The 24,285-nt window shown below is 31.1% G+C and overlaps 2 protein-coding genes across 2 annotated transcripts in view; both read left to right on the top strand.

Moving 5' to 3' along the window:
- The window catches only part of LOC143051531 (uncharacterized), a 335,962-nt gene that overhangs the window by 137,680 nt on the left and 173,997 nt on the right, over nt 1–24,285 (top strand). The gene's annotated exons all lie outside the window — the stretch shown is intronic.
- LOC143052012 (uncharacterized) lies at nt 2,707–8,243 on the top strand. Its single transcript, XM_076224986.1, has 5 exons — nt 2,707–2,729; nt 3,264–3,418; nt 6,432–6,524; nt 6,813–6,869; nt 7,426–8,243. Exons 1-5 carry the CDS (start codon nt 2,707–2,709, stop codon nt 7,569–7,571), a joined length of 474 nt encoding a protein of 157 aa, XP_076081101.1. The 3' UTR covers nt 7,572–8,243.

Below are 24,285 nucleotides of genomic sequence, written 5' to 3'. Positions count from 1 at the left end.
CAGTTACGACATTGAACAAGTATTAAATAAGCTCTCTACGAGTTCAAGTTTGACATCATTATAAAGTTAACTTTTGACTGGTTTCTGCTGGTTTATAGTAGAAACGTGTTTAACTGGCCATGGACCTAAGAGCAAATTGATTTTATTTCCAATAAGTTAATTAATGAAAATATAAAATGTGTAAAAGATTTTCAAGGAGACAACAAAGAGCTAGAGACCAATTTGCATAGATGTAAACTACTATTGGTTACTGTTCGGCCTTCAACAATAAGCAAAATCTTTAAAATGTAGGAAGTTATGAAGACTTTGTGACATTATGTTAAGACTTTGTAATAACTTCACAATTGTTTTAAGGATAACGCGTATTCAAGGACTTTTTAAAAAAAATTGTAGGAAGAATATTCCAAAAGTTTGCAAAAAGGACATCAGACCAGATTAAATCAAGTAAGTAATTCTTGACTTGTGTAAGTATTTTAATTTATAATGTTCTGATTAGTACTGTTTTCTACTGCACAAGTATTTCTTTGAACATACAACAGTTTGGGTTCTACAGATAAGTCTGAACCATCTTACATATTTATCAATATGCTCCAGTAACATTGATAGTGCAAGATGTTAACTCTGTATAGTATATTATTTACTTTTTATATTTGTATTGATTTAGTATAAAACCAGATAGGTTGTTCATTTGTGTAAGTTGAAATTTGAAAATTCACCTCTTATTCCATTTTTTCTCTTAAAAGATGATTTTGATCTATTTTTTTAGCTTTTTGGCAGAAAAATGAAATATCATTTTTTAAAATGTATTTAATTGTACTTAAGGCATCATGAATTATATATAATCATTTATAAAAAATCTACCCCTAAAAATTAGAGGTGAGTAATTTCAGGCTTTAATGAGACTCTTGTTTCTGTAGATATCTTGTTTCAATATTTGTGAAACATGTTTATGCCAACCTGGGGAGATATGATATAACAAAGAATACTAACAATTTAGGCAGTTTATTTATACACATTTTTTATACCCCATGCAACTTAAGTTACGAAAGGTAAAATATTTTTGACTGGTCCATCGGTATCAAAAAAGCTTGGATGGGATTGTTATTGACAGAAATAAGAGGAGGGAGACTTTTTTCACGAGGAGACTGGATAAAGATCATAGATTTTTGCTTTATGCCTAGAACATGTAGAAAGCACATATATTTTTTGTTGGATTTCCTATAAATTTCAATGAAATGCTGGATATCGGTTAAGGTGGACCACTTTGTCAGGGGGGGGGGGGGGGGAAGGATGAAAATCATAGATTTATATTTTGTTTGCCTAGTGACAATATAGGGATGTGGGGTATGTGATCCTGCTCACTTAACTTAAGTTCTTTTATAGATAACCAAGCTATAAAAAAAAGTTCTATGACATAATTCTAGGTAAAAAAGATAAGAAATCCTTTGATAGTGATGACAGATCTCCATTTAAAGCAAGACATGGTAGGTATTTTTAAATATTTGTATTTAGAAATACTTATTGCTGTTGTTCTACACATCTACAAATTTCCTACTCAATTATACATGTATCAGGCTTATTATGTTGCATGCCAGAAGCATTTCATCTTAACAAGTCACTTCTAACATCTTATAATTAATTACTTTTTAGAAAAAAGAAGTGTATATTCCTTTACAAGTGAGGAATTTTCTCCATTAAAAGCTAGGAAAGCTAAGAAATCCTTTACAAGTGAGGACAGTATTCCATTAAAAGGTAGGAAAGCTAGGAAATCCTTTACAAGTGAGGAAAATTCTCCATTAATGCTAGGAAATCCTTTACAAGTGAGGATAGTTCTCCATTAAAAGCTAGGAAATATCTTACAACTGAAGATAGTTCTCCATTAAAAGCTAGGAAATCCTTTACAACTGAGGACAGCTCTCCATTAATTGCTAGGAAATCCTTTACAAGCAAGGACAGTTCTCCATTAAAAGCAATACAAGGTGAGTGATAACATGTTATTTGATAATTCCATTGACTTATATGCGTGTTTTTAACAACACGGAAAATCAGAATTAAGCAGTATTTATATTGAGTGTTTTTATAAATTTAGAAACACGTCAGAGGGAATCCCAGTTTTGATAAAATACGATAATTCTCGGAATTCAGATAAATCTATCTTTGTCATATAAGAAATGAAGTGGAGTTTTTCTTATATGTTATTGTTATGAAACTGATATTTAAGATGATTGTAATTCCATAAAGAAATAGAGAACCATCTAGGTCGTTTAGTCAACATTTAATATACGATCTTGCTCAAAGGTTTGTTTTGGTAATTATGCGCATGCGTATAGATTTCTTGACTTCAAGGGGTTTTAGCTCTGGATTCCCCACTCAATTAATTTATATCTCATGGGATCTTTTCTATGAATGTCTGCTATTGAGGGTTATTGTTGTTGCATATCTGTAAATCATATGCATCATTTAAAAAAAATGAATGTAGTCATCATCATAGAACACCCCTTCAGGCGAAATGGAGTCTACCATATTATCGTTTCGAGTTGTCTCACTTCCTTAAATGTTGAGTCAAACGACATGTCCAGTATTAGCTCGTTCTGTCAATAAATGTTGTATTTTATTTAAAACGATCGCAATTTGAACCGATAAATTTGTACGGAAAGGAGTCATGATCACTGACTCAAAGAAAATTAATTATTTGAAGAGTTAGGAATGGGGTTCTTCCTAGAACTAACGTAAGAAAATAGGTGATAAGATACGAAGTGGAATATACTTTCTCTCACTCTGAGTCACAGTGACTGCTGTGGAAAGTAAACTTGGAATTGATAGTACAAAAATAAAACACAATAGGCCTATTTTCATTGTTCTTATAGGATACAACATATAAATATTAACATTTTAAGTAATTTAAGAAACAGTTTATGCATACACACTTATTGATACAACCAGGGTATAACAATAAACTATGACATAATTGTAAGTAGTAGAGATCAGAAATCCTTTGATAGTGATGACAGATCTCCATTAAAAGCTTGGAAATCCTTAAATAGTTCTCCATTTAAAGCAAGAAATGGTAGGTATTTTCTATATTTTGTATGTTGATATATTTTTTCTGTTCTAGACATAACTTTGTAGTAAGCTGACTTAAAAAAGAATACACAAGTTTCTTCGTAACACTCACTTCTAACACTTTACAATTAATTTCTTTATAGGAAAAAGAAGTGTGGACAATTCTTCATTAAAGGCTAGGAAATCCTTTACAAATGAAGATATAGTTTTCCATTAAAAGCTAGGAAATCCCTTACAAGTGAAGATAGTTCTCCATTAAAAGCTAGGAAATCCCTTACAAGTGAAGATAGTTCTCCATTAAAAGCTAGGAAATCCCTTACAAGTGAAGATAGTTCTCCATTAAAAGCAATAAAAGGTGAGTGATAATATAAATATGTTATATACCTATTACCATTAAAAAGAGGAAGCTAACATAGGGGACAATGAAAGTTAATACCATTACTTTAACTATTCAAAATCCTGAAATTTAGTTTTTGATCCAGATAGTCATTTGAGCTTATGACATCACTTGCTATAATCCTCATGAATTATTTCCAGAATCTTCCGTTCTGAAATTAATGTGTCAAATACTTCAAAAAGACTTAAAGTGAATGTTCCTTAGGGTATATAGTTTATAAATTTTAATTGATGATTTGATTCATCAACAAATCTTGATGATGTTGCTAAGAAAAAGAACATAGTTTAGTGGTTTTTGTGAAATTGGTGTCTTTTTAATAGAATTATGTCATTTTCAATTAAATTTTTTAGTGCGTCTTTTCATGTTGTAAAGTTATACTATTGTAAATGAGGTTAGGGTAAAGGTTGGCGTCTGTTAAAACATTCACACCTGTTGCATTTATTATATATGCACCTGTCCTTAGTCAGGAGGCTTTTGTTTAGTGGAAGTCGTTTGTTGGTGTGTTTCATATATGTTTATTGTTTCTCGTTTTGTGAATAGATAAGACCCTTTGTTTCCTGTTTGAATTGTGTAAAACTGGTCATTTTGGGACTCTTTATAGCTTGCTGTTGGATGTGAGCCAAGGCTCTGTGAAGAAGGCATTACTTTGACCTACAATTGTTAAATTTGAATTCATTGTGAATTGGATGGAGATTTGTCTCATTGGCACTCATACAACGTGTTCTTATTTATATAAAGGATAAATGCAGTTTAGGGCTTATATCTCACTAAAGCAGTTAGAGCAAAAATAATGGAGGTTTATGTAAGTAATAGAACAAGATCTATCTGCCATAAGATGAACAGTGCAATTGGACAACCCATGTTTGGTAACCGTCCCGAAATGGTTGATTTGTTGGTTATTTCATTGTATCGTTAATTCTATTATAGGTAGAGAGAAGTTAAAGTAAATAAATTCAGCGAAGTTAGGTATAAAAATAAGTCATTATCAGGTTAAGATCTATATGCATTGTAACTTTCAAACATATCCAACAACCCATTGTCGGGTTACTGTTCCGAAATAGTTATTTTTTAGGGAATTTTATTGTTTTTGGTTATTATCTTCAATTTTTTTTTGGAGATATATAGAGATAAAATGTTACAGCAAAAAATGTTCAGCAAGGTAAGATCTACACATGAGTCAAATGAGTGAAATTGAAATGAGATATTAAACTGTGTGCAATAAAAATAGGAGGAACAATTTATTTGCTTATATTTTAAGATTCTGTGGATTTATTGATTTTCGTGGGATACCAATTTTTGTGGATAACGTGGGTGTAGGTGAATCACACATTTCTCTAGGCTTGTTTCAACACATAATAAAAACCATGAAATGAAATATACAAAAAAACACAATTTTTCCACAATCCACGAAAACTGGTACCCACGAAAATAAATGAATTCACAGTAATACAGCTTACATGTTCCTATATACTTTTTTTTATTTATTTTAATTGAAGTAAATGAAAAATATTTCCTCAGGAATGCCCACCTTCTTAGTTATAAAAGCAAAAGAAATGAAAGCTGAAATTATAGAGTATCTGCAGAATTATAAGCCATTTAAATCATTGCCAAAAGTTGGAGATCCTGTTTAACCATTATGTTGACAACACTAGAGGCATATCTGAGGAAGTGAGAGATGAATTAACTTCATATCTTAGCTTGACATATAAAGACATTTTCAATCTATCTGTCAGTTCTGACATTCCATCTATGATGCACAACACTATATCATTCATAATACATCATTCAGGAAACAAAGGTACAACTTTTATGAGAGAAAACAATATTTTTTTTTACTTTCTGTTACATTAGAAATAACAGTACTGTAGTTGAAGAGTTGCCACCGTCAATTGTTACACAGTAGACAGTATCAGAGACAGTAAAACAGTGATTTGCAACCATCAAATTAAAATTGACAGTGACAACTGTTCAAGTACAGTACTGTTATTCCGATTCTAATGCATTACAAAAAGAAAATGTACGATAAAACTTTAAAAAACGACTAAACTTGACAATTAGAAACAAAAAAACGCGAAATTTAATGAATTATTTTGGCACAAAAATGTCATGGCTAAACGTGACGTCATACAAATGAAAACTTACAAACTGGAGGTTATTACCTTACCCGTACGCTTCAAATTACGATAAAATTACATTAAAACGCCAAATTCAAGATAGGTGTTGTTTTATTTTCAATTATATAGTAGTAATCGAACATTTGTTGATTCAATCAATTCAAAATGGGGGGGGGGGGGGGGTCCCTCCTTAGTTAAGCCTGACCAACTGTGGATTTGACAGCAAATTTTAGCCAATGAAAAAAAAATTGTTACATCCAAATTGCATTAGAATACTCATTATCTGAATAATAGAAATCTGTCACATTTTGTTATTGTTTTCCAGTTTCTTGTTTTTATATTACTGCATACACCTTAATATGTTATTTTATATTAAACCAATTTCTGCCTGTCATGGCATTGAAGGTTGTGTTCTATAAACATATAATTTATTCCATTTGAATTAAGGTAAATTTATAGAGATGACCTGCTGTTGAAAAAATACCCGATGAAAGATTTTTTTCAGTGGTTTATTTATGTTAGCTGAAATGCTTTTGGAATAGGCCTAGGTAACTATAGCTAAGATGATAGACAAGTGCCTCATGTTCAAAAATATTCATGTAATTACAGTAGCCCATCCAGAATTATTCAAAATGTTACAACTTACATGAACATCAGTGTAAAGGTTAAACTTAATGATATACATTTTACGTTTTTACAGGAAATCAATGTTATTTCGTCTTAGATTTTATTCTAAAAAAATCCCAATTTGATGTTTTAGGGACCAATTTGAAAACACCTAGAATCATCCCTGGTGGAATAAGCTTGTTTTTTCTCCTTTTTCATTTACATTTTTACTCAACTGTTTAATTTTCCAGATTTAAATAATCCAATAGATGTTTGCCAAAATTTAGAAAGGATCCGTGAAACTACTGTAGAATATGAAAGGATTGGTAAAAATACTAAAAAGGGTAAATAATCTAAAGTTTTTACAACTTTATATCAGTCCAAAGATTGTTTTTTTCACAGTTTGTCTTTTAAATCTTATTTACATTCTGAATTGCAACTTGTATACTTTTGAAGATTTGACTGATAAAAGAATTTTATTCAGATTTGGAAAAGGATGATAACAGTTTGTGAAAAGAAGTTTCATCTTCATAATGCAAATTTAAAATAGTTTTAATTGTTTTAATTCCATACAAATATTTCAGGGAAGGTTAGAATGAATTTTTTTTTTTAAATCCTGATTTTCATTTCAGATGCAATTACAGGACTTATTAATCATTCATCGACAAAAGATAAAAAATCAGAAATAGGTGAGAAATCATTTAGTATAAAATAATAGTTGGTTAAAAAATCTTCTCCTCTGAAACTGCTTAGCCAAATTTAACCAAACATTGCCAAAATCATTATTAGGGTATCTAGTTTAAGAATTGTGTCCGGTGTCCCGGTCAACCAACCAAGATGACCGCCATGGTTAAAAATAGAACATAGGGGTACAATGCATTTTTTGGCTTATAACTCAAAAACCAAAGCATTTAAAACAAATCTGACATGGGGGTGAAATTGATGATCAGGTCAAGACCTATCTGCCCCGAAATTTTCAGATGAATCGGACAACCCGTTGTTGGGTTGCTGCCCCTGAATTGGTAATTATAAGGAATTTTTGCTGTTTTTGGTTATTATCTTGAATATTATTATAGATAGAGATAAACTGTAAACAGCAGTAATGTTCAGCAAAGTAAGATTTTGTTTAATATTCACATAGACCAAGGTGAGCGACACAGGCTCTTTAGAGCCTCTAGTTTTAAAAGCAATGTATTTGCATAATAATAGTCTTTTTAGTTAGTAAAATAAGTTGATGTTTTGTAGGCAGAAAAAGATCAGGAAATAAGAAAATAGATGCAGCAGAATCCAAGAAGTGTACAGTAAGACTGACTGATATTGGTACTATTAAAAACTTGAAAACATATGTAAACAAGACAGAGAAAAAAGAAAAAGAAGGAAGATATGTGTAAAGAACTTGTAAAAAAAAATGTTAAATGTTAAAGGGGCACTAGCTGTCAAATTCATGTTCACCGACTTTACTTAATTTCTAGTATTTGATTTATAATAATGAATAATGTTAACATTTATCCAACCTATTTAAAGTCTAAAAAAAAATATTAAGAGGACACGGTATAAAATTACATTTCGTGTGTTCGCAGTCTAGACCGCCATCTAATTAATTATTGAGTTGACCTCTAAAGTCTTTCAATGACCATATAAGCGATGTAAACATAAATATAGATATAAATAGATCAAGCAAATTCATGCTCTTGGATTATTCTAGGTCTATTTAATTTTATATTATAGATGAAACATTAATGTTTATCATCGTTTTTATCTGTATAAGAATGATTTTCTGTGGATCAAATCAGTCAATCAATTGATTTACCTTTGTTTCACTTTCAATGTTGATATTCTTTTCCTTTAAATAATTTTACACATTCAATTCATGTGTTATCCATTTCAAGCTAAGGAGTTAAATTGAAGTTCACATTAATACAAATTCTATGAGGTTGAATTATTCACTTGCAAGTGAATAATTCATTATCAATGATTTTAGCTTATTTTGACAGAACTAAATCATACTTGCTGCTAAAAGCGAATTATTATTTCACCATTGTATTTCATTAGTGATTGAGCAAAAAAAATAATATATAATTTAAGATTTAAAAAAGTTCATCTGATATGAAACAACAAATTCAGGATACTTTGTGTCATATTTCAAATAAGTTGAATGTATATCTACTTATGATAAAACTATGGTATTGCAAAATGTCGTAATTTTTTTTTTGTCTTATTGATGAAAATCGATAATAGGAAGAGTAAAAAAGCCTGTGAAGTAAAAATATAAAAAAATATATTAATATATAACAAAATCCCTTCAAGAAAATATTGTGACCTTTAGTTTAGTCATGCAGTTCTATGACAGCAGATCTTTTTTATGTTATGCAACTTTACCATAAGTTTGACCAAATGCAAAGCAAATGCAAAGCAAATGCAAAGCAAATGCAAAGCAAACAATAAAAATCAGGAAAGAGAACACATGGATGTATATATTTATTCTGTTTGACTTGAATTTACATTATTATTTATCTAAAGTTTTTCAACTTTTCAATAGATAGACTAAGTGTAAATGTTTGTTATGTCTGCAAATTTTCAATATTATTTTTTCATGGAGTAAATGAGTCTGTATTGCAAACAAAAGAGTGTATTACACAGTTCTTTCCATTAAGTTCATATTGATGCACAAAAAAAATCATAATTATGAGTACTGTTTTTCACTGTTTATTGTATACACCCCTATATCATGTACATAGTATAAGAAGCTTGAGAAAAAAGTTTCCATGTGTATAACAGGGACATATCCGAAAAGTTCAAATTCAGTAAAGTTTTGCTTAAGTCTGATTTTTTTTAGCAAGAACTTAATATATATAAAGAAAATTCAATTCAAAGATGACCTTGATTTTTGCAATGATATATATACATAGATATAATACTTTTACTTAATCATTCTGCTTGGATATCAATTTTGTCAAATTTTAAAATTGAATAAAAAAACAAACAAATACTTGTGTTTAATGATCTTCATACTGTTAGCGTTCAGCCAGGATGAAGAGATTATGCTCAAAATTGTCTCTTTATTGGATTGAATGAAAGAGTTTTTATCTTTAAAATGAGAAAAGTAGGAAAGTTATTAATAGATCAGTGAAAGAGATTGAACCTTATAGTTATTTTTAGTTACAGTGAGGATAATGATATAATAATGACTATCTTGTGACTTTAATATTTTATTGTTGTTGTTTGTTTATATAAACAATGTTTTAAGTTTCTGTGAATAGGTATAGTTTCTTTATTTATTCCATGTTTTGCTACATTATCAGTTTTTTTGTGGACCTTCAGAATTTGTGGATAATCTTTTGCAACATAAATGTCAAAATATTCACGCATCATGCATCTTGAACTTTATTTTTCTTTACCTATAATATGAACCATAATGTATATAGATATAATCCTTTTACTTCATCATTCTGCTTGGATATACAAGTTGTCTAATTATTGAATTGAATAAAAGACAAATACTTGTGTTTAATGATCTTCATACTGTTAATGTTCAGCCAGGATGAAGAGATTATGCTCAAAATTGTCTCTTTATTGGATTGAATGAAAGAGTAAGTTTTTACCTGTTCAAGTCATTATACTGTTAGAGTACAGCTAGGATGAGAAATAAATGCTACAGTGTTAAATTTAAAAACAAAATTGATTGAGAAATATATATTTTAACTTCTGAAAACAATGATAAAAAATGAATCAACGGTAATAAGGATATTTTTTTGTATATATATGTACATAAATCATGTAAATATTTATATATGTTGTATTCAAGTTGCAATTTTGTACATGTTATATCAAGTTGCAATTTTGTACATGTTATATCATGTACAGAAATATTGTACATGTGATAACATGTATATAATTGCAAAAAGGCTTGTTATGAACTGTACAAAAATACCTCAAACATAGTATACCATGTACAATACATTGCTTAAAATGGTTTAAATTTTACAAAATTTTAAAATGAATCCAAATAAAGCTGCAAATACATTCAAATTTTACTGACTAAAAAAAAACTCAGAATGTAATTTTAAGAGCACAGTGATCAGAAAGTTTTAGAATTATTTGTATTGCTTCACGATTCATGTTGGCATAATATGTTTTCATAACATGTTTTTAGCTCACCTGGCCTAAAAGGCCAAGTGAGCTTTTCTCATCACTTGGCGTCTGTCGTCCGTCGTCTGTCGTCGTCCGTCGTCTGTCGTCGTCCATCGTCTGTCGTCCGTCGTCGTTAACTTTTACAATAATCTTCTCCTCTAAAACTACTGGGCCAAATTAAACCAAACTTGGCAACAATCATCATTGATGTATCTTGCTTAAAATTTGTGTTTTTTTACCCGGCCAACCAACCAAGATAGCCGCCATGGCAAAAAAAAAGGTACACAGGGGTAAAATGCAGTTTTTGGCTTAAAACTAAAAAAACAAAGCATTTAGAGCAAATCTGAAATGGAGTAAAGTTGTTTATCAGATCAAGATCTATCTGCCCTGAAATTTTCAGATGAATCAGACAACCCATTGTTGGGTTGCTGCCCCGTACATTGGTAATTTTAAGGAAATTTAATGTTTTTGGTTATTATCTTGAAAATTATTATAGATGGAGAGACCTGAAAACAGCAATAACGGTCATTAAAGTAAGATTTACAAATAAGGCAACATGACCAAAATGGTCAGTTGATCCCTTTAGGAGATATTGCCCTTTATAGTCAATTTTAGTCATTTTTCGTAAATCTCCATGATCTTTTACAAAAATCTTCCTCTCTGAAACTACTGGGCCAAATTAATCCATACTTGGCCACAATCATCATTGGTGTATCTAGAAAATTGTGTTTTTTGACCCGGCCAACCAACCAAGATGACCGCCACGGCTAAAAATAGAATATGGAGGTTAAATGCAGTTTTTGGTTATTACTCAAAAACCAAAGCATTTAGAGCAAATCTGACAATGGGTAAAATTGTTTATCTGGTCAAGATCTATCTGCCCTGAAATTTTCAGATGAATCAGACAACCCATTGTTGGGTTGCTGCCCCTAAATTGGTAATTTTAAGGAAATTTTACTGTTTTTGGTAATTATCTTGAATATTATTATGGATAGATATAAACTGTACACAGCAAAAATGTTCAGCAAAGTAAGATTTACAAATAAGTCACTAGACCCAAAATGGTCAGTTGACCCCTTTAGGAGTTATTGCCCTTTATAGTCCATTTTCAACAATTTTTTCGTAAATCTAAGTTAACTTTTTCAAAAATCTTCCTCTCTGAAACTATTAAGCCAAATTTTACCAAACATAGCCAGAATCATTATTAGGCTATTAAGTTTAAAAATTGTGTTTTGTGACCGAGCTAACCAACCAATATGGTCGCTACGGTTGAAAATAGAACATAGGGGTAAAATGCAGTTTTTGGCTTATAACTCAAAAATCAAAGCATTTAGAGCAAATCTGACAGGTAGTAACATTGTTAATCTGGTCAAGATCTATCTGCCCTGAAATTTTTAGATGAATCGGACAACGCGATGTTAGGTTGCTGCCCCTAAATTGGTAATTTTAAGGAAATTTTGCTCTTTTGGGTTATTATCTTGAATATTATTATAGATAGAGATAAACTGTAAACAGCAATAATGTACAGTAATTTAAGACTCAAAAATAAGTCAAAATGACAAAAATGGTCAATTGACCCCCTAAGAAGTAATTGTCCTTTATAATCAATTTTTTAAATTTTTCATAAAATTTGTAAATTTTTACTAACATTTTCCACTGAAACTACACGGACAAGTTCATTATAGACAGATAATTGTAAGCAGCAAAAAATGTTCAGTAAAGTAAGATGTTCAAACACTTCACAATCACCTTAACACAATGTATCATGAACTGTCTGCTTCCTGTGTTTAATTCACATATACCAAGGTGAGCGACACAGGCTCTTTAGAGCCTCTAGTTAATATATATTATATTCAGTCCACCGTGGCCTATAGAAGTTTTATGCTGTTTGACCCACTGCAATGATGAATTATAAGAATTAGTTATAAACTGTTTATATTTTGTCATTGTTAAAAATAATTGGATATATTAAACTATATTTTGTTGATTCTTGATTAACCTTCAAGGGTCACATTAAAGACCAAATGTTTGGACATTCAAAGAGTGTTTTCAAAACACTATCCACATGATTGTCTGAAGGTTTGCTATGGTGTAGAAGCATCTTGAAAACATATCTGCTTCTATCCTTTTTCCTTTTTGGGGCGGGCAAGAATATTATTCTTAATATGGAACTATAATTAAATAGTTAGGGAAAAAAAGGAAAAGGGATATTGCAATTCTATCATGAATAAGCTAATTCTTCATTTAAACTTTGGTCATGATGGTGAACCCAGTGTGGTTACCATTGCGCCCCAGACCAAAGTTCATTTAGCACTAAAAAGAAGTGAGTTTTTATTAGATGTTGTTAATAATTATATGCAAATGCAAAATGAAAATGATGTAATAGAAATAGAAATTATTTTATCAGAGTATAATCGCAATTTTACATTAGGCTTTTTATTTAAATGCTTAGTAAATGACAATAGTGAAGTAAAAAGATGCAGAGAGGGCAAAACAGCTCTTCTTGTTCCACTGATTGAAAAGTTCCAACTGGAAACAGACTTTGTTAAACTGCTTCTGCCACGAAAAATCAGTGCAAAAAATGCTGTTGCAATTCATTTGCTTTATATCAAACCAATGTATCGTTCTGTCATTAATGAGTTTTATTTACCTAATTTACATGGAGTTAATTTACAGGGACATATAAGTGCAGAAGATTTTATGAGGTTATTGCATGAACTTAAAACCTGTCATGCTCATTATTTAGTGCACATTTTACCAGTTTGCATTTGTTTTAGATGCACTGAGTATAGACATGAAAGACTTAATCAGCTTTCAGAATGTACCTATGCAACACCTTACCATGGTCCTATTACAAATAGCCCTTTTCGTAATTTACCAGTAGGACAACAACAGTTAACAGATGGCAGCCTGGCTAATGGTATTCTGTTATTCCATAGTTTACATGTATCACATGATCACATTATTTTATTGTTATGTATTTATTATGCTAATAAATTATTTTAATCATATATAAGTTTCTAGTAGTTGTTGATTTATTGATAGAAGAAACATACTAAAAATAATAAAACAGAAAAAAAGGATTTGAACATGTTGAAATGGCCATATTTTTAATGAATCCGTAAGAACTCAAGGTCTGTGGATTATACGAATCAGTCGCTTAAAGGAAATAAAGGAACAACAAAAATACTAAACTCCAAGAAAAATCTAAGTAAAAAAACATCGCAAATAGCCTGTCCAAAACAAAAGTTTATAGAAACGGACAAACTGATAAACAACTGACATATTCTTAACTTGGTACAGGACATAATTTAAAAAAATGGTTTCAGTTCCACCAGGTTTATGCTTTTTATTGTTTGTTATTGTGTTGATGTATTATTGTGTTTCATTTAGCTTGTTGAATTTGTTGCTTTGTTGCTTATAATTTTTTACCTCATTTGACAAGAGACAGTGCCCTTTTTTCAATTTTTGTATTAACGTGGACTTAGACTCTCCTTGTTGGGGTATTTTAAAGTTTCTCAACATAACAGTTTTATTTCTTATTTTCCTCCTTTCATAGTTATAAACTCTAGACATGAAATAACTTTTATAGTTGGGTAAGGTTTAATGATTGCCAAATGATCTACTATCCAGCCAAAGAAAATGAATATTACAGTATAGCCTTCATCATGAAAAAACTCTTTAATCGTACTGAAAGCAACAGTAATATACCGCCATAGTCATAAATCTAATTAAACAATAAAAACAAATCCGGATTACAAACCAAAACCAAACAATCAACTACAAGAGGAAAACAATAGAACAGCAAAACAACTGAACTACAACAAAAATAAACGCCAAGTTGAACATACATATAAGCTGTATAGTCAGAAATAACATTCAGAGACACAGTTGAAAGAGATTATTCAAAAGTTGAGACCAAGTTAAGGTTAAACCTTGAATGAGAGTATAGGATATTAAAGTACACAAAATATCAGGACCCTATCATTTCTGTCAGCAGAACAAGTGTTCTCCATAGAAAAAAGATCAATTTCAACGAGTGAATCAGCCATATAATACCAGTATTAAACTTCAGCTCACTTTATAGACATTAAGTTATAACACAAAGTTATAAGCTTTCGCCGAAAAATGAAGGACTTGTTTTATGCATACATAAAAATTGATAGCATGTAGAAATTCCATTACATTTCATAAACAAAGTGTCCCAGAGTGCTTTTCTGGATGCTTCAGCGGGAGCGCACAAATGATTTCATAATTGTCAATGCCCAAATTTTGAAATGTCGACTTATGTGTAGAGTTGTATAACTGAATGCAAGCGTTTGCTTGGGCTACTAACTTTTATTGTGGTTTATATCATTTTATTTGTTTTGTTTTGCACTTATCTTTAACGGTTGACATTCTCAGTCATACCTCCAGTGGATGAGAAGGTAAACATGCTTAAGTGGAAGGTTCTGAACTACAAACTAGAGTGGTAAACATGCATATTATATATAAAAACGTGAGCATCGGTAATTTCCTCCAAAATCACACGTTGCACTGTCGTCATCATTTTGTCCACTATAGCAAACAAAGTTTACCTTACATTTTCCGCCCGTGTTGTTTAACATATTACATATTATAGCATTTTTAAAACAGTTCGTGACTGGGGTCAGACCAAGATAACCGTTTATAACAAAAATCGCTGCAAAAGTGATAAAAATGAAGCTATTCTGGTTGATCTTCATCATTTACGCTCAGAACCTTATATTAGAAAGCTAAGGATGTAAAAAAACAAAACAAACAGTTGAAGTGCCAAAATAACACACAAAAAAGATAAAATAGTCGAAGGCCAGCTGTGGGGACATCACAATAAAGCAACCAATTACATCACAATTAATTATGTCATAATGAAATTATCACAATTCGGAAGACTTATCCTTGGTACCTCATTTATAAAATATATAAAAATAAATACCTGGATATCAATGCATGTTAAGTTATGTTTTAAAATATCAAAATAAAATGAATTTGCGATATAGACAATATTCAAATTTAACTATTATGTGGAATGTCACTTACCAATTGAAGGTTCTTTAAGTAGAAGTTTAGCTGAATATTTGGTTATTAATACCTGATTAATTTAATCACCAATAATATAAAGATTACAATTAAACCTAAGTGTATTGTTGTATGAATTGAAGTATGTAGGGAAACAATGTATAGTCTGATATATCATTTCGTGGATTTAGCAACAAAAATGCCTGTACGTTTCTGAAATTTGAATTAAGTACAAGGCATTTACACAAACTGATAACGTATACTTACATGACTTAAGTGTACATCTATCTATTTGTTTTGGTTTTCATTAATCTCCTATTATTGATCTTCATGTAAATACTGATGAGAAGCTCAAGTGAAAGGTTCTTAACTCAAATATTGTCATTCAAATCTGAACATGCTTAGCTGATATATCACAAATGTGTGTCTATAGAATCTTTTAAGTTCGGAACAGTTAAATAAAATTAGAAATGTATAATGATATTTTTTTTATTGAAGCTGTAACATTAATAATTAAAGAACCAAATAATCTATAAGGTGATACAATTATTCAAGCGTTTTAAAGACAAAATGTTAATCATAAAGGCGCTTTAAATGTTAAAATCACGTAAACGTTTGACATTTCATAAATTCATCAAATATAATTAAAGCATTTGAAGGACGCAGACTGTTTATGATTACAAAATGGCGCAAAGTTGTTTTTACTCTATTGTAATATTACAATACATCAACTGTTCGTGTTTTCTTAATATAAATGATAATTGTATTCAAGGGAAATAAGCATACCAGAAGAGGAGGAGAAACTTGGTAACTTGAACGTTATTTAATCTCTATACATAACTAGTTTTGCTAGTTTTATTTTGTATGAAAATATGTAAACAAAATATGAATTGTAACCAGAGTTCATGTCTGGTTTTCATTTATACTTTCTCTCGTTTTTTTCAAATACCATGTTCAATGTCTTTTGACCTCATATAGAGTCCTTATAATAGAAGACATTTACTTTAAAGTGTCAACACATACTATAGACAAACCATAGGCATAAAATCAAATCAAATAATTTTATTGGTGTAAATTCCTATACAGAAATGATACCAGCCGACATTTACAAAATACAAATACAAATACAAAAATGAACAAACAAACAGACAAAAACAAAAAAAACAAACCAAACATATTTTCTCAATGATAAGAGATACATATTTTATATTTACATTACGTGGAGGTGTTATTCATACAAAATTATTAATTCAAGCCATTAACAATTAGCATTAATACTATAAAAGTTCTTAACAACATTATTTTTGCTTTAAATGAATGTTCAAATCATACATATCGCTTATACCAGCTACACTTACAGTACTAATGTCTGTATCATTACTTTTCAGAATGAAACTAAACTTATCTTGTTCACACATATTAGCAAAAGATGGAACTATATCACTTAAATTACAAAAGAGTACATTTCTATTAATTTCTAGCCCTTTACATTGAATGTGGCATATGTACAATATATATACTGCCTGGTACAAACTATAGTTTTATAGTATTGAAGAGGTTGCTGATGCCTGAGGCAATCTCAAAATGTCGAAAAGAATATCAATCCTACCAAAACCACATAATTCCTACAGATTGAGAAATAAAATCCCACCAAAAGTCGATTAGTATAATAATGATAAACTATTCTACATGTTGATGACAGTTTATGAATGTTGTAGGACATTCAATTCTAGTGCTTGTTTCAAAACTTAAATGTAAACTCTTACTCGTGATTTTCGTGATCAAATCAAAATAATGATCGCTAAAGTCGCTAAATTTCATCTCCAAAATCGATTATCAAAGGTACCAGGCTTATAATTTACAATTTACTATATTGCATTGCGATCAACATGTTATTTTTTTTTACTAAAACTTTAGCATTTTTTTCATGTATCAACTGTTTTTGTTCAAACTGATCAAATTTATAGTTAAAACTCGAGCTGATTACATTTAATTGAGAATCTTTGAAAGCTAAAAATTTAGCCTTGAGTTTTGAATGTAAGATTTCAGAAGGCTAAAAATTTAGTTTATTGTATAAATTTAAAAGTACAATATGACTTAGAACAGGGAAATGCTAAAATATTAGTATGTATATTATTTATTTTCTTTTGTTATTGCAGGAAGAATTTGAAGGTAGCTGAGAATTGTCTTTTTTTTCTAAGAAAAATTGAATTAAGCTGTAGTATTTAAAAGTTTGATGCAATTTCTCTAAACAAAAAGAAATTCATTAGATTTCAGGCAAAAAACATAGAATTTTAGCCAATTTGCAAAGATTCAAAACAATCCATTTTGAGAACGAATATTGCAGAGTATCAAAATTTATTGCAGTCCGTTCTATGTTATTAATAGACTGGGGAGTGTGGGGTTAAACATTGCTTTCGTAGGTGAATAATATTGATGTGGAACTTTTTTTCACGAGAGTATAATAGAGTATTTCTTTCTGTTTAGTGAACTAGTGAAATAGAAGTATATATGTTCTTACTAAATCCTTTGTCGCTTTGATGGTGTCATGCTTTTCAACTCAGCTTAAGCAATATGTTACTTACAGTAAATTGAATTTCAAAATGACTTGAGTAACGCTTTTTCGACGCACGGGTCAACTCCATCGTGGCGAATCAAATGACTTTGGCATTATCAATAATATATTACAGTAAATACGAGCGAAAAATAAAGAATTGTCGCATAAAAATTAAATACACGGGAAATAAGTTCACAGTCTAGTTTGATTAATCATTTTACAAAAAAAAAATGCAAACAAAAAAGGGGGTTGTACGCCCTCTACACCCCCTCTGGATCCGCCACTGCAAGAACAAATTTATAGGAAAGAAATGCTGTAACAGAAAGGAGATTTCACGAGAAATTACCTTGCAATAACTTATTGAAACCGAGATAATTACATATATAGCAGAAATAAATTCAGATATTGTAACGTGACCGAGGGGACGAGCAACACCAACACAGACGAACGGACATAGCCATACTATGACACGACAATACGACAATTTATCCTATTACAAATGTAGCTAGAAATGCCTGCTCTATAGTCGGGTTGTTGTCGCTTTGACACATTATCCATTTCCATTCTCAATTTTATGGTAATTCCCATGAACTAAATAATACGTTATCTATTTACAAGTTTATTCAGATGTATTGACAACGTTAGCTTCAAAGTTTAAACATATAAACTTTAAAAACCAAATCCTTCCGTATCTTGACTGATTAAAACAATCAAGGAAAATCTTTACATTCGTGAAAGTACCACACCTTCTAGTATCTTGACCAAATGAGCTTTATCATAGAGGATAATTACTTTCTCTTTAGACAAAACAAATAGGCATAACTAATTTTTATTACCCTACACCCCAAGACATCGTTACTTGTCTTAACTATTCTGACAGTTCAACTTTAACTGCAGATATAGCCATTTGTCAAAAAAAGCCTTGCGTCATTAATTTTCTATGTACACAAATAAACAGTAAAATATTTCTATATTAAAAAAGTATTGGTTATTTATATTTTGCAAAAAATGTTCCTGTTTTTTTTAATTTAAACTTATCAAAGTAATTGTTGAGTGGAAACCGTTTTTCAAAGAGTCCTATTCATCCTATTTTTATTGGTAATTGTTGGCTAATTTTGTTTAGCCTTTTTCTAATTATTATTCATTACTTCAATTAATAAATTAGTATACATTTCTTAACATTATATTAAACTATATTACATCTAAACCAGCAGCCATCCTTCACCGAGGTAAGTTGAGACGCAGAGACCACGTGACAAAGAAACGGCGGGAATCGGAATCGGAATTTTTAATGTAAGAATTTTGAGTTTTGAATTATGAATTTTTAATTTTGAATGACCCTTCTCGGCTTTCGCACCTTTAGATGGCTTGGAAGTATTCCTCCATCTTAGATTTTGAACAATAGCAGATATGTATTGGTTCAGATCATTAGTGTAATTTCCAAATTTGGAGAGGAGTATGCAATTCATCTGTAAGACTTTAAATGTCGTGAAACATATTCTGTGTTTTGTCATATTTACGACTGTTTTTTTTCTCTTTAAAAACACAATATTTTTGTTAGAGTCATTTGTTTTCAACTTTGCCAAACAAGGATATATAACTCAAAAAGTAGGGGAGATAACTCAGATAAAGTATTTTTATAATAGAAAATGTTGTGAATTTACTTAATTTACTATGTAGGAAGAAAACAAGTCAGATGACCACCTTTTTTTCTTATCTGAATGCATGTTATGAGAGTTATTTCTAAATCTTCTCACATCACTCCAAGTGCTCCAAGAAAACCTCTTTCTGAATAATAAACATCTGTTTTATCAGCGATCAAAGACGGCCTGCAAAGTTATTGTAAAACTGCCAATTCTAGAGGTGGCGTGAATCAGATGTGGATACTAAACAATCCAAAGATCTTTTATACTACATACAATCTAAAAAAATTTCCTCTTGCAAAAGTATTAAAATATTTGACTTTCTTACACTTTGCACAAGTATTCCCCAATCCAAATCGATCATACAAAATAGCAATGGGCATAAAAAAACCCATCTTTTGTCGTTTATATTTTTAAAGATATCACGTGTCAAATTTTCAATTTGTAGGCTTTTTGAAAGAGTTTCTTTAAGTTTGGACATGAACTGAAATTAATCACAGCACAAAGTAGGTTTGACAGGAGATTGACGTATTTCGTGAACTTCTGAATGCCTACAAGAGTATTTTACGGTTGAATCTTTATTATCGTCACGTTTATCAATCTTTTCTGTTTTTGGTTCCTCACCCAATTGCGTCGCTACAACTGAATTATAAATATCTGTCATACAAGCGGAACGTATAGCTAGCTATAAAAGCAGGTTCAACATAACATTTCCTTCTGAACATGCCTGTCCCAGGTACGGACTATGACAGGTGTTTTCAATTTGTATTGTTGGTTTGTATATTCGAGCGTTTGATTTTGACAGGTTTTAAGGACTTTCAAGGAACTTACTTTGAATAAATCAAATTTAAGCGGTAAAAACTGTCCATTTCTAGATTTAGATATTTCAGTTTTTAAACGGGAAACTCCTAACTAAAATTTACGACAAAAAGGACGATTTTTCGTTCCCTCTGGATATTTTCCGATTTTTAAATGGTGATATTCCTTTTGCACCATCTTACGGTTGTTTATATTTTATTAAAAGCTCGTTCGCTATTCCCGTGTCTGTTGTGTTGTTTTTGATTTTCACGAACGTAATCAAAGTATTACTGATAAATTATCAAACCAGTGATATCGTTACAATGAATTACTTTAAACCTTTTCTAATTTTTTCCATGGGTATAAAGAGTTTGTTTTGAAGTTTGGTTGTATCGGTAGAAAAATTATTTAAAACGGGAAAGCACAACCTCATTTTTACGGAAATGTTGTTAACCGTACCCGGAAACTTAGAAATGATCCTGGAAAACTTATCGCTCCTTCAAATAAACTTTTTCTAAAAGGTTACCAATTATACACTGTAATAAGATCATTTAATATTGTTTCATTGGTATGAATATTGTTTTTGTTATCAGTAAATTAAAAGCAAACTAGACCGTTGGTTTTCCCGTTTGAATGGTTTTACACTTGTAATGTTGGGGCCCTTTATAGCTTTTTGTTCGGTGTGAGCCAAGGCTCCGTGTTGAAGGCCGTACATTGACCTAAAATGGTTTACTTTTATAAATTGTTATTTGGATGGAGAGTTGTCTCATTGGCACTCACACCACATCTTCTTATATCTAAATATTACTACTATGTTAAATTCTCACTCCTAAATTCGTCCGAATTTTATACATTTCTAATCTATCTACATGGCTAAATAAGAGGGAAGTCAAAATGTAGGCTTTGTTTGCTCTCAGTAACTTAATATTTTCTGTGCGATACAAGATTTAATAACACATTACAAATATCTCTCAAGAAATACAAATCTAGCTTTTCTAAACCAAACCATTATAAATTCTAATGCAACAACGTCTGTAACGTTCATTTTGATTGGATAACGTCACTTTCTTACATGGCATCAATTGACAATTGATGCTATGGGACGTACGCGCAAGCGCAGACGGCATATGACAGATTTTAAATACATGTTTTAACGTTGTTTTCTGTCAGTTTCATTAGAATGGAGATAACAATATTGTATTTTAAGCTCCGACGGCATCAATTTGGGATTTGATGGTCGCAAATACCCGTTTACTGTCTCCGCTAACGCGTCGCCAGTAAACCTAATTTGCGACCATCAAATCCCCAATTGATGCCGTCGGAGCTTAAAATACAATACAGTTATCTCCTAATTAATGCAAATAATATACTCTGCAGAACGTGTCGTACTTTGAAGTTACTGTGAGCACCTCGATACATATTATCCAACTTATATGGAACTATATAACCCGACCCGTATTCCCGCCTAAGAAATGCACGTGCAGTACTAGCTAAAGACTTATATGTAGATACCATCAAACCAGTTCTTCCAACTTGTTTTACAAACTTTATCTACAAACCACAGTTACTAAATATAGAAATAGATAAGGAAAAATCTAAATGTAACGGAATAGAAATAAATGTATATACATATACACATTCATGGATATTCAATCAGTCAAAACCTGTATCTTGGCATTGCACAATGTCAAGTTTTTCTCTGACTGTTTATGACGTCTTTACACTAAATCCATTGGATGTTGGATGTGTACGGATTGATAATTCATTCTTAGATGCATGATATTTTTATTAGTTGTTAGTGGCTCTGAACTAGCTGTCAGTTAACTGCGAGTACTCTCATATCTGTTGTTGGTATGTAAAAGTACCCGGCCACGTCTGCTTGTATTTTTGTCCATCTGATGAGTTAAGCCTTTTTCAACTGATTGTTATAGTTCGTTCTTATGTTGTATTGTTATACAACTGTCCAAGGTAAGAGGAAGGGTTGGGATCCCGAAAGCATGTTAATACCCGCCCAATTCTGTATGCAGTGCCTGTCCCAAGTCATGAGCCTGTAATTCAGTGGTTGTCGTTTGTTTATGTGTTTCATATTTTGTTTTCCGTTCAATTTTTGTACATAAATTAGGCCGTTAGTTTTCTTGTTTGTATTGCTTTTCATTGTCATTTTGAGGCCTTTTATACTGGATTATGCTGTATGGACTTTGCTCGTTGCTGAAGGACGTACAGTGATATATAGTTGTTAATATCTATGTCATGTTGGACTCTTGTGAAGAGTTGTTTCATTGACAATCATACCACATTTTTTTTTTTTTTTATATTTTCTCTTTTTCAATTTACCTTTGAGTACAGTATTTATGTAGATATATGTTTTTCGTTGTGTATTTGAGAAAGTTGTAAAGGAATGATGCTTCGTTTGAGTGTAAAATATAGTAGTGGTGCGCTATTAGAACTCCTTGGTTACCGACGATTAATTTTGGTAATCCACCACACTCAATAAATACATGTATGTTGTCAAGTATTTTGATAATACGACCTGCATTCATTTGTTGTTGGAATCTGTGTGGTTCTTCATACGATCAGATCGTTCATGACCCCAAAACAAGTATCAAGAAATTAGTACCTACATGTTATAGTGTTTGGAAATAATTCATCACTGTATTTCGGAAGGTTAAATGTAGTAAAAAGTTAAATCACAAAAATACTGAACTCAGAGGAATATCAAATCGGAAAGTCCCTAATCACATGGCAAAATCAAATGACAAAACACATAAAAAACGAATGGACAAGAACTGTCATATTCCTGATTTGGTACAGGCATTTTTAAATGTTAATGGTCCATTTTCAAACGGTAGTAAGAACATCAAACATCTTGATTTATAGATCGTTTTTAATACGGATTTCTGTGCGAAGTTTTGTTCTCTCTTATAATAGTATTTATAAAAGGGAGATTTTCAAAATTCTCATCTTTGCAAAAATAATAGACCTATTTGTGGTATCCATGTTTGTAGCGAATGTAAAGTTTTTTACTGATACAATATTTTGCTTAAAAAGCACTAATGTTAGAAGCTATGTCTGTTGGGACAAAACAAAATATTAAACATTTCTATCCGCTTGCTTCTTAAAACGGTCCGAACAGCGTGTGTTTATTGTACATCTTAGTTTTAAAATAACATATAACCCTTATTCTGTAAATTTCCAATGAAAATCATTTTATCATTGTATTCATTTTGTCAATACATGATTTCTTAATTTTATACGCAGTTCTGTAATCAGTAAATTGATCATCCTTAATTTCCAATTCTTTTTACATAGTCCGAGATTACTCTGACGTCCAACGGTTGTTTTGTCAGACAAGCTGGGGCCGTGGGACGACAGAGCTCGTCCCATATCAAAAAGTGGATATTTGCCCACCCAAAATAGATGCGCTGCTTCGTCGCTTCTGGTGCCGATTGAGGGCCTTGAAATTATATAAATCGGGCATGAATCTGTTCATTTTTAGCTCACCTTGCCTAAAAGGCCAAGTGAGCTTTTCTCATCACTTGTCGTCCGTCGTCCGTCGTCCGTCGTCCGTCGTCGTTAACTTTTACAAAAATCTTCTCCTCTGACACTACTGGGTCAAATTAATCCAAACTTGGCCACAATCATCATTAGAGTATCTTGTTTAAAAAATGTGTCCGGTGACCCGGCCAACCAACCAAGATGGCCTCCATGGCTAAAAATAGAACAATGGGGTAAAATGCAGTTTTTAGCTTATAACTCAAAAACCAAGCATTTAGAGCAAATCTGACACGGGGGTAAAATTGTTTCTCAGGTCAAGATCTATCTGCCCTGAAATTTTCAGATGAATCGGACAAACTGTTGTTGGGTTTCTGCCCATGAATTGGTAATTTTAAGGAAATTTTGCTGTTTTTGGTTATTATCTTGAATACTATTATAGATAGA

The sequence above is a fragment of the Mytilus galloprovincialis genome, chromosome 11 (genome assembly GCF_965363235.1).
Source record: "Mytilus galloprovincialis chromosome 11, xbMytGall1.hap1.1, whole genome shotgun sequence".
Classification (NCBI taxonomy): domain Eukaryota; kingdom Metazoa; phylum Mollusca; class Bivalvia; order Mytilida; family Mytilidae; genus Mytilus; species Mytilus galloprovincialis.
The sequence above is the reverse complement of the archived record's forward strand: the minus strand, read 5'-3'. Positions and strand labels throughout refer to the sequence as shown.

Bases quoted from the DNA above. Each gene is read 5' to 3' on its own strand.
- LOC143052012 (XM_076224986.1), top strand. From the start codon at position 2,707: ATGGGGTTCTTCCTAGAACTAAC. The intron at 3,419-6,431 runs GTGAGTGATAAT...TTAATTTTCCAG, and splicing joins TCCATTAAAAGCAATAAAAG to ATTTAAATAATCCAATAGAT. The intron at 6,870-7,425 runs GTGAGAAATCAT...GATGTTTTGTAG, and splicing joins AGATAAAAAATCAGAAATAG to GCAGAAAAAGATCAGGAAAT.